Source organism: Balaenoptera physalus (assembly GCF_965194825.1).
Source record: "Balaenoptera physalus genome assembly, chromosome: 2".
Lineage (NCBI taxonomy): Eukaryota > Metazoa > Chordata > Mammalia > Artiodactyla > Balaenopteridae > Balaenoptera > Balaenoptera physalus.
This window is the reverse complement of record NC_138883.1, coordinates 71,711,664-71,723,792: the sequence shown is the minus strand read 5'-3', so window position 1 is coordinate 71,723,792 and position 12,129 is coordinate 71,711,664. Positions and strand designations below refer to the sequence as shown.

The 12,129-nt window shown below is 33.1% G+C and overlaps 1 protein-coding gene across 5 annotated transcripts in view; it reads right to left on the bottom strand.

Moving 5' to 3' along the window:
• Window positions 1-12,129, bottom strand: part of NOVA1 (NOVA alternative splicing regulator 1) — a 141,218-nt gene that overhangs the window by 3,753 nt on the left and 125,336 nt on the right. For all 5 annotated transcript variants that reach the window (XM_082449919.1, XM_082449918.1, XM_082449921.1 and 2 more), the window contains one exon: window positions 1-953. This exon is cut by the window's left edge and continues 3,753 nt beyond it. In XM_082449919.1, coding sequence (XP_082306045.1) covers window positions 1-953 — 953 coding nt within the window. The remainder of the gene's footprint in view (window positions 954-12,129) is intronic.

Genomic DNA, 12,129 nt, shown 5'->3' with positions numbered 1-12,129 from the left:
CTTTGTGTAATTAAATATTGAGCAGCCTGTGTTGCAGCTGGTGTTCCAGTAATGGTTACCTTCCGATTCCTTGTGCCAGGTACGAATTCTCCTTTTTTGGAGATCTGTATCCTTGCACCAGTCAACTCCTGGTATTCCACTAATGTTTTCCCTCCTTTGCCAAGTATTGCACCAACTAAGTTTTCTGGCACTGCTATTTCAACTACATCCTTTGATCCATCTGTGGACTTTTCTGTTCCTAGAATGGCACTGGCAGCTAGGGGAGAAGCAGCTCCAAAGTATCCATTGGTTGCAGCAGTAGCAGCAGCCAGGCTACCTAATGCGAATGTCCCCGCCGTACCACCAGCTGTGCTGCCACTGGCTGAGGCCTCACTGGCATAGGTGGCCAACAAATTGGCTGCTGCTGCCGCTGGGTTGGCACTGGCAGCTGCTGCAGCCAAAGCCCCTGTTGCTGCTGCTTGACTGAGACCTAAACCTAATGTGTTGAGATTGTATCCGTAGCTGGCTAATGTATTAAGTGCAGAGGTGATGGCCACCAGGTCATTGCCCGTGAAGCCAGATAAAACTGCTGGAAAGGCTGCAACGCCAGCAAGGTTAGCATGTCCTAATAGCCCTGCGGCTGCTGCAGCGGTTGGTAGAACTTCAGCAGTGTTTGCATAAGGAGATCCGGTTGGATTGGAATTTGCCACTGGACCTGTAACATTGGCATAACTGATATTGAGACAGCTGCCACTCTGTGGATCCTCTTGTATCTTCTGGATGATAAGTTCAACAGCTTTTCGGTTTTGTTCAGGTTCTCCACTCACAGTGACAACCCTCTCTTGCAGGTTGATCCCATCAGGTTTCTGGGAAAGCTGCACCCAAGCCCCTGACTGCTCCATTATAGCCTTCACAGTAGCACCTCCCTTCCCTATTATCAGACCTGCTGTGCTGTTGGGAACTATAATCTTTACCTGTAATTAAAAAAAATACGTATAAATAATACTTCTGTTTTGCACATATACATTATATTACTTTGCTGTCCTAGAAAAAGTAAAATAGTAAATTGAATATTAGTTTAAACATAATTTATGAAAGATACAAATATCACAATTTCTAAAGTGACATTTTTCACATTTTAATACAATTATCTTGTAAAATTAGACTTCTCAAAGGAAAAGGCAATTTTCAGTTTTAAATTATTGAACAAAAATTTTCCTTGACTCTGTGAATTTTGCGGAAGTTATAAAAGAGAGGAAATCATAACATTTCATCAATGATAACATTTTTATATGGCTCCAAAATCAAAATGCTGTGGATGATTCTTCACCTACTTAGCTGTAAGAATATCTTTGCTCGAAAACATATAAAAACAAAGAGTGGAGGATTATAAAGCAAAGTTAGTAAAGATAAAAAGTAGGAAAGTTCTTGAGTCCCTTTAAAACATTAATTTCATGTTCCTTATCACCTAGTAATTTTTGTGTTGTTCAATACCTTACTTACTTTATGACTAATATTTTCAGAAATGGAGGTCAATATATTTATTAGTAGTAGTATTTTAGTTTTTCAACTAAACTGACACCAACCTATAACTTTATAAAAATAATAAATATCTCTAAATAATATAAAAATTTTCAATTGCTTTTAGGTAGGTTAGGGGCTATTTGAGAATGATATTACATGGATGTTCTATCTAAATTTGGAAAATGACTATTTTGATTAGGTAGATCATTCTCTTTTTGGCAGTAATAGCTACATTTTTAAAAACAGCTTACAACCATATTGTCAAAGGTTACTGAAAATTACTGTAGTCACATGAATACTTACAACGATTCAATGTGACTGTACGAAGTATAGGCATTTTAGCTAATTTGTTCTGAAACATCCAGCTACAAAACCCAGCATATTTTTATTTATTTAGTCATAATCAAATACTATTATAAGAGGTATAAAATCAGTATGTTATTTTTATAATCCTTAAAATTAAAATACAGATATTAACATTTAAAGTTATGTTTTGGTAGCACAAAGATACATATGACACTGTTTTATGACTCATCAGGTAGATAAAAAATTGTGAATGTTCTGTCACTGACAAAGCACTGAAGGAACTGCTTTCCTTGTCCCAGACATTTAAACGGGCAGGCTGAAATATTTGTTGAAATTTGAGCAGAAATTTAGTTGAGATCATCTATGAGATATCTCATTAGTTAATTTTTAGCAAGTATTGTCATGTTATCTTTAAAACACAGATTTGGGTATGGATATTTTTTTTTAAAATAGAGCCATGCATTTTTAGGAAGGTAGCAAGCAGTGAAAGTATAAATTCAAATTCTAGACTGGGTTACCTCATAAATATATTTACATGTATTAAACACACACACACACACACACACACATACCACACAACTTTTCTTACCACACATATAATTTATAGTCACAGTAGAGTTTTGTTTTATTAGATTTGTCTATATAATCATTTCATTTTTTTTGAAAAAAATCTAAATTTTCTAGAGACATTTCTTCGGAATGTCAAATATATCCCTCATATTCCCCTGATTAAGTGCATTCAGTTTCAAGAAGTAGACTGAGAAATAATTTTTTTAACATGTTAATTTGTTAATTTTGTTCACAGACTTTTTGGTAGAAAATTATTTGTCTGAAATGCTGAAATATGTTAAAGTGATATAATTAGAAAGTTAAAGCATGATTACATCTTACACCAATTATAAGATTAGAATCATCCTTACATTTTATCCTGTGCCCATAAAATATTAAGAAAATTTACTTTTAAGGATTTAAAAATCCGAATGTTAAATATGATTATATTTTGTGAATATTTCTTTTGAAAATGAGAAACATTTTTGCGAAACAATATTGTTGAAAACATTTATATACTGACAAATTGAGGTTGTTTCAATGTAATTTTTTTATGAAGAAAAATATATTAATCAACCAAGACTTTCGAAAGAGCTGTTCTTAAATTATTTTAAATTTTAATATCACTGCTGTTTTGCTCAATGTAATGATTGCCTGTATGATTATAACCCATGAAGAGAACAGCACATGAGAGGTTAATTATGGGAACTATCCTATAGACTGTCAATAAAAAGTAATGAAATATATAATTTTATAACATCCACTCTAAAATCACCTTAAGCTTGTATAAGGTATGTGAAGATGATGTTAATTTCTACTACACTGCATACCAGTCTCATACTATATTTATTGCACCTATAACCTTTTCTTTTAACTCTAGGACTAGTTTATGCTTCCAAAAGAACTTGCAAATATGTGCACAGTACTTATATTACTTACACAAGCACATTACCTTGTCCTTCCTTTCAAAATTTTTCCCTTTAATCATTTTTCTTTCTTTTAAATATTCAAAAATTCTGAAATAACATATATTTCAGAAATAGTATGTGAACTTTTCATAAAAGTAAACATCTTCCAAAAAATATGTATCTTTGCAAATTAAAGAATTACACCACATCATCTATCTTTATATTAAAGATGTCCTTATGTAGTAAGCACATTTTCTGGATTTTAGTTTTAACTATTTGAAATAATCTTATATGAAGTACTGTCAGACATTTGTATTTGTTGTTTTACCAAATACTGATCTGGCCTCCGAATTTTGTTGGTATAATTGACATTTGTCCACATATAAAGGTGTGTTATGATTTAATAGAAGACAATAGTGATTGCATATTAATATTTGTAATATGTAGCATTTATCAACTTTAGATAGGAATAATTCTGCTTACAATGAATAATCTTAGAAATTAGAAAATTAAAGAAAATGTAAATGTAAGTTATTAAATTCCAAATTTAATAAATATACTTAGTAGCCTAGCCACTGAAAGTTACCCAACTTTTATTTCTGACACAAGGACATGAAAACCTCTTAGAATTACACTTTTTTCTCTGAAAAGTTAAAAAATACACCCATATTTATTTGCACATTTCATATTAATCTAATATGGACACAGAGAGGAAAGAGACCCTCTGAAAACAAGTTGAGACAAAAAGAAAAATTAATTCACTTGTATAATATCTCAGAGACAGTAGTGTTCTATTTCCACCCTATGCATCAGATCAGAGCCAAAAAGCAGTGAGACACAGGTGTGGAAGCTTGGAGATGGTGGGCAACTGAACACTGATTGGGTGGGGGTTGGAGGAAAGGAGTGTGGAGAATTATGTGAGATAACCTATTTGCTTACTTCTTAGATATAGGAATACAGCATTTACCTAAAGGAAAATCTCCGGGACTTCCCTGGTGGTGCAGTGGTTAAGAATCCGTCTGCCAATGCAGGGGGCACGGGTTCAAGCCCTGGTCCGGGAAGATCCCACATGCCACGGAGCAACTAAGCCCGTGCGCCACAACTATTGAGCCTGCACTCTAGAGGCCGCAAGCCACAACTACTGAAGCCCGTGTGCCTAGAGACTGTGCTCCGCAACAAGAGAAGCCACCGCAATGAGAAGCCCGCGCACTGCACCTAAGAGTAGCCCCCACTCACTGCAACCAGAGAAAGCCTGCGTGCAGCAACGAAGACCCAATGCAGACATAAATAAATAATAAATTTATTTTTTAAAAAAGGAAAATCTGTGTTTGCATCCCCACTGATATGACAAATAGCAAATTTTAATTGTATCTGTGACTTCATTTTCATTGGTAAAGTCTGTTAACACACTGACTTACATAATATTCTTATTTCTGAAGAACTGAAAGAAAGAAAAACTGGACCTTAAACAGCATACAATTATTTGGTGTAACATGTATCAGCTAAACCAGATATATTCCTGACAGTTACAAATCAGTTTTCCCTTCAGAACTATGATCTACAGTTGCTACCATCCACCCAATCTTCTATGAAATGCTTATTGAGTGGCCCAGGCCCTGTGTTGGGAGCTAGAAATAAAGGATACATATGGCACTGTTTCTGTCTTTAAGGAACTTCCAGATCAGTTATAGAAAACAGATGTGTCAATGTGTCAGTGCAGTCAAGTCTTAAAAGTGTGGGTACAGAAATATATAAAGGTCACAAAGGAGACAGAAAGCCTAACTGGAAGAAGAAGGGATAAGAAAATCTTTGAAAGATGATCATGTCTCATTTTTGTACTATCAGTAGCCTATTCTTTACTGTCAGACATTCTCAATGAGGTTGCTCTGTTATCTCTGTGTTGGAGAGTTCCTGTTCAAACCTAAGTCCATTTTAGTAGTGATGTGATGATCTGCTTAAATAATGGTATTATTTTTAAAGAAAAGAATTTTACTTAAATTCTGCTTATTCCTAGACTTACAATTGTTATATCAAAGAAACATGAAGTAAGATTAACAGTATAATTATACTAATTTTATTAGCATCAACTTTTCAGAAAAAAAAGTAATGAAGTGGCTGTTTCTCTATTTGCAACCACAAAAGAACCTCTATGGGAATCCCATGGAAAGGGTTAAAAATACCAAATAGGTAGGCTTTAATATTGATACGTTTCTGATTAAAAATAAGCATTAAGAAAAACACATTTACTCCTTTGCCAAGTAAGAACCCCAATTCATTATGGTCTTAAAAAAGAATGACAGTGTCTGTGGGCATCGTATTTCTTCATTATCATGGCAGGAAAATTATCGAACTATTTCATAAAGCGATACGTTAAAATAAATGCAAAACAAGTTCCAGTATAATTTAAGATAGCTCAATTAATAGTATGAACTATTTCATTTAGGGCTGTCATGTTATACACTATATATGTACTGCTTTCCATTTTCAAAGCAATTCCTATCAATTGTGGATACCTGCTATTTCATTCACTCAGTCAGCTGACGTCGATCTTCCTTACAACAAGAGACTTCAGTTTTCCTTCAGGAAATAACCCTCTCTCATTCTGAGTGCCATGTACTTTAGGTAAGGCTGACTACCTTCCAATGCCTCTAGAAGTGGACACATGACCTAAGAAGCCTGCATATCACACTGTCCACACTCGTAGCAGGTACTGATTTGGGATTGAGCACATGACACAGGATGGTCCAATAAGAGTTAGCCTGAAGAATCTGTGAAATTGTTGGGATGGAAGTAACTGTGCGTTTAATCTAGCAGAACACAAGCTTGATGTTACTAGTCCTATCTTGTCACTATACGGAAAGAGGAAGAAGCTGACTGAAAATAATTTTAAGTTGACTTAGATAAAAGGAGACTTCAGAAATGGAGAGAGAGAAGTTTCTGATACCATTTTGGCATCTGAATCTAACCATGTATAAAGCCAGCACAGAATCAATATAATTCCCTCCCTCTTTTTTTTTTTTGGTTAAGCCACTTAGAATTGGATTTCAATAACCTGTAATTGACAAAACAGTATCCTTGAAAATAAGTTCTTGTTATATCATGTAGTATTTGCCTATCCAAAAGAAATGCTGACAGTTTATTGTATCTCTTGATGCTCTAAAAGTCAAGATGTCATAACTCTGGTAAAGAGACACGAGTGGATTATTTAACATATCTTTTACTGAGATATACATGATCTAACAGGATAAATCTCTTTCATTTGCCTAATGTATTACACCTTGGGCTACTGAGGCACCATTTATTAGTGGCCATTGGAGATGTATGTGTCATTTGGGAGATCCACACTGAACTGCTGACCAAAGTAAACTGAAAAAAGTGTATCTTTCTTTTGATTATAGATTTTAAAATATATAAATAACTGCCTTTCTAAAAAATACTGCTCTGACAAAGTATGTACGACAGAGCTACATGAAATATCCAAAATGAATGAAAAAGCAGCTCTTCCAACTCTCTACTAGTGTGTTTAATCTACTTACTTTTGATAACCAAATTCAAGGCAGTACAGTTTTCATAAGTATGTCTTTATATCTATCGTAAAATACCATGCTATCTTCTCTCATATATCCTTACCCCCCCACCTACTGCCAACACCAGGTTTTAAACCTGGAAGCCATCTGTGCCTTCTCTTGCTCCCTAGATCTCTACATCCTGTTATGCACTGTTGATTTTTTTTCCCCTGAAATGCTTCTTGCCAGTCCTACTGCTTTAGCCTATCTAAAGGAATGTGTGGTGTAATAAAAAGAATATAGAATTGATAGTTAGGACATATGGACCCTCACCCTGGCTCTGCTGTGTGACCTTTGTCAATCACTTCAGTTTCATCACCTATAAAATCAGACAACTTGATAAGACTGTGGATGAGTTTTTATTTTAGCATTATTAAAAAACCCTAATCAAAAGCCTTCAATGATCCCCTTCCAGCTACCCACTAAATTATCCAGACTCCTTATGTAGACATTCCAAATTCTCCATACCCTGTCCCCAACTTGTCTTCCCAGTTTCATTTTCTATGACTAGTATTCTATGCTGAATCCAAACTTTACCTGCTAGTTCTTAAATATACTCTATATTAGTTGTTTTTCTAGGTCTTTGCCTTTGTTTATTCATTTATTCCAAATGACTAAAATGTTGCCTATATTTCCAACACTGTTCTTCCCCTTAAACTTACACATTTTTGCTTGCTGAAATCTTATGTCTTCCAGAGCAGCTTGAATGTAATGCAAAATATATGGATTTATGTAAGAGCTAAATAATAAAGTATTTGAAAGACTCCATCATGGCCATGCAGGAGTGTGTGTGTGTGTGTGTGTGTGTGTGTGTGTGTGTAAAATATGACACTGGGTTCTTAAAACAAAAACAACTTTATCATCTCTAAAATCTAAAATTCAAATTATATTGCACCCATACTGAAATTTACAAAAAGACAAATATACAGATGTTTTAATCTTGTCATAAAATTCCTGAAATCAGTAACACAGATTTGTCATTTAAAAATCCAATAAGATGGGCTTCCCTAGTGGCGCAGTGGTTGAGCATCTGCCTGCCAATGCAGGGGACACGGGTTCGAACCCTGGTCTGGGAAGATCCCACATGCGCGGAGCAACTAGGCCCGTGAGCCACAACTACTGTGCCTGCGCGTCTGGAGCCTGTGCCCCGCAACAAGAGAGGCCGCGACAGTGAAAAGCCCGCGCACCGCAATTAAAAGTGGCCCCCGCTTGCCACAACTAGAGAAAGCCCTCGCATAGAAACGAAGACCCAACACAGCCAAAAAAATAAAATAAATAAATAAATTAATAAATTAAAAATCCAATAAGATTATAGTAATTAAATATGCACTATATGCCTTTTTCTTAATTTTTCATCAATGTATTATGTTTTTCCTATGCAATTTTGTAGCTTCTTACTAATCAAGCTTGTGGCTAGGCTTCTTTAGCCATAAAAAATGTGGTCAGACTGGTTCTAAAAGTCTAGAATATAAACATATTAGTGTTTACTTGATTAAGCAATGAACTGGATCAATTAATAAGATGACGAAATGACAGTGTCTATGAATCATAATCACAATTCATAACTGGTGCAGTTACCTCCCACACCTTGCCTTGCTTCAAGCAATTGCATTTTTACCTTAAAATAATTGACTTTAAAAAGTTTTGTGGAGACCATACATCCATTTTATATCTTCTTCCTAAGGGCCATATTTTACTTTCCCCTCTGGCTGTAAGACATGGCAGAAAATGACAGTACACCTCTTTTTTGTGACTCTTTGGAACAAGACAGAAGAATGAATGATAATCACCAAAAAATTTCTAAAGGCAAATAAAGTTTAACTGAACTATTTTTTTTTGGACTTAACATATTTTTCACTTTTCCCCTTGAAGCATTAATCCAAGTGTTTTTTTTTCTTTTGGTGACTGTTGCATATTTTTAAAATATACCATATTACATGTCAGAGAGGGATATACTTAGGAATAAGAATAATAGGAGAAATCTATTCTTTATAAGAAGAAGGAAGTGAAAAAAAAGCTAGACATAATGATATCAAAAAAGAATACTACTAGAAGTCAAGTAATTATGAAGAAACCGTGAGGGTTGTAAATGATAAACTATTATAGAGCAGCTCATTATTTACAAATGAAAATAATTTGAGGTATTGTCTTCTTAATGCTTACTAAACCAGCTTTTACTAAATTGAGGTTAAATTTCTGGAAGTCCCAGTTGCCATTACCATCCATGTGTCAGATTATCAAAAAGCTCTTTGAAACTATTATTATTATTTTTAAACCCTCTCTTTTTGGCTCATCTCTTACAGGGCATGTACACTAAGATATACGTTCAGAGTTCTTAATTCTGATTAGTGAAAAAATATATCTGAAATATTTGGGCTTTTTATATGAAAACTAATATTTTCAACTTAATATTTTAAAGGTTGCAACAATCAATTTAAGTGAAATTGATTGAAATCAATTGAAAAAGTGAAAAATAGCCATGCACATGAAAGTAGGGGCTGTGTTTACTGAAGCAGATGATGGACAGGTGTGAAAGAAAAGGATAGAGGGAATCAGGAATTCTATTTTGGATATATCAAGTTTGAAATGCCTACCAGTCATCCAAGTGAAGATATCAAGTAGGTGATTGGCTACGAGTTTGAGAGTTAACATAGAGATAGTATTTAAAGCCAGAGAAATGGATAAGGTAATCCAGTGGAAGGTAAAAATGAACAAACAATTCATTAAATAGTGGACAGCAAAGAATTGTGCAGGATAAGAAAATATTTAACTTCTAAAATAATCAAAGATATTCAAAGCAGAGCAGCAAAATTAATCACCAAAAAAAAAAACGGAAAACCAAATGAAAATGAGGGAATGGCTTAACTACTAATCTCTTTCTTTTAATCTCTTTTCTGTGGCAGTATATATCAGCTTTTGGAAATCACCTTATAGAACACATTAAGTTATAAAATGAGCATAATCTTTAACTTAGTTTCTCTCCTTCTGTGATCCATCTGGGAAATAATCCAAAACATGGAAAATGTCATATACACAGAACAGTGTAAAGACACTATATAAAGCTATAAAATAATGTGGAAAATATCTATGCAAAATTTTAAAAATACATAAATGTATACATAGAATTTAAATTAAACAGTGTAAAATTATATGCAGATAAAACTGAAATAAAGAAAATAATAGAGGTTGGGTTTCAGATGAGCTTTTCTTCTTACCATATAAACCTTGTCTTAAATTTTTAAAAATTAGTATCACAAAAGGAAATAGAAAAATTATCCCCAAATTAGGATGTTGAATAAACAAATGCTGCAAAAGCAGAATAAACAATTCATTTAAAATAAATTTAGTATATTTCTGGTATTCATTGAACAATTATTTACTGAGTTCCAGGTACTGTTCCAGATGTTGGAAATACAGAGTTAAATAAAAAGGTTAAGATCTCGCTTTCATGAAGCTTCCGGACATGTGGTACAATAAATACTAATAAACATTTAAATGTGTATATAAAATGATTTGATAAATGACAGAAAAGCAGATTTATAAAATACTTTAAAATTTTAAAATAAGAAAATTTAAAATCATAGTTTTAAATAAGAATCATGTAATTATGCTAAATGCCTGTTTAGGAAAACCACAAAGTTAATCTAATCTAGGAATATAAAGCCATTTAAAAGTCTGAGTTTGGTACATGGGTTGATTTAATATTCTATAATGTAAGCAAACTAATTTGATAAGATATTATTGGAAGTAAATTTCTCAGCTATGTTTAAAAACTGATCTCTATTTAAACTTATGTAACTAGGTAACTAATTATTAAGAAAACTTTCACAATTTGGATTACTTTGCTTTTACAAATTTTTGATTAAGCCATTTTTACCATTAAAATTAAGTATTATTATTAATTAGTTAATGATAGATTGATGTACCATATTTTAACATGATTTAAAATATTATTGAAATCAAATTACAGTTGCTTGTAAGTATTTTATATTTATTAATCAAGCTAATTCAACATTTCTTATATTTTAATTTCTCCAAGAATTTTTCTGAAGGCAATATTTGTTTTTTTAAAAATAATAGGTGCCTACATTTCAATGTCTTATTAGTAAAGGGAAGTTGACAATTTACTATCACAAATGACTGTCATTAAGAAATGAAAATGTCCTGAATTATTCTTATTACATTAATACTTGTAGTGTGCAAATACATATTGACTAATATATAAAAAGCTACAGAAAAATGTCTGCAATTTAACAAAATGTATTATTAGTCATAAAACTAAATTCTTTTCCTACATATGGATTGAAGTAATTCACTTCTAATACTTAATGAATCACAAATAAAAATACATTACTTTTATAGCCATTATTTGTCTAAAGTTAGTGAAACAGATCACTTCCTTTCTCAAATATATTTTTAAAGAGTAATTGAAGGACTGTATCACCTAATGGAAGGAAAAAAACAATAGCTAAACCAAAGACCAATAAAATAAATTATAAGGTACTAGGTTCAGAAGAAAAGGTGAGAAAAAGATCAACTGGAATATTCCCAAATCAAAGATTAAAAAATCAGAAAAAACAAGAGACAATTTTTATTCCACAGTGATCAGGTATCAAACTCCTCAATCTGGCAAAACTATGAGAATATGCAAAGATATTATCAGAGAGAATATGCAAAGATTTTCCTATTTCTAAGCTTTTTTAAAATAAAATTAAAATATTGAAAATAAACTTGATAACTACCTGATTTTCCTGTTTTATGTATTTCCCATTTTATATGGCTCTATTTGAAAGATTAAAAAATTCTGTTGAAGGGTATATATATACACACACAGAGCAAGACTAGTGCACATTCTGGAGGGATGAGGCACTAAGTGCTTTAGTTATCTAAAGGCACATATAACGTTCTGTCTTGAGAACACACTGTGTGCAAGAACTACCAGAGCTATGACTGCAGGGAGAATGCTGATGAAACAAACAACCACCCTTACCTACTAGGTGGTCCAGCAAGACGAAGAACATTGCGTATCTGCCTACTTACCAGCCTACACTAGACAAGGCACTCTGCATTTTTATCAGTGACTGAGCCATATATGGGATGTAAAATAAGGAACATTTCATATTTCATTAACTCTTTCCCTCTGAAGTTTACCATTTTCTTCAATCTGAAAACTTGAAAAGCCCTAGGCTTTCCATAAATACAAATATGTCTTCATATGAAATCAAACCTTTAGAAGGGACTTTGGAAGGTCACATAACATGGGATTTACTAAATGATGTGTTATAATTCTAACCTGA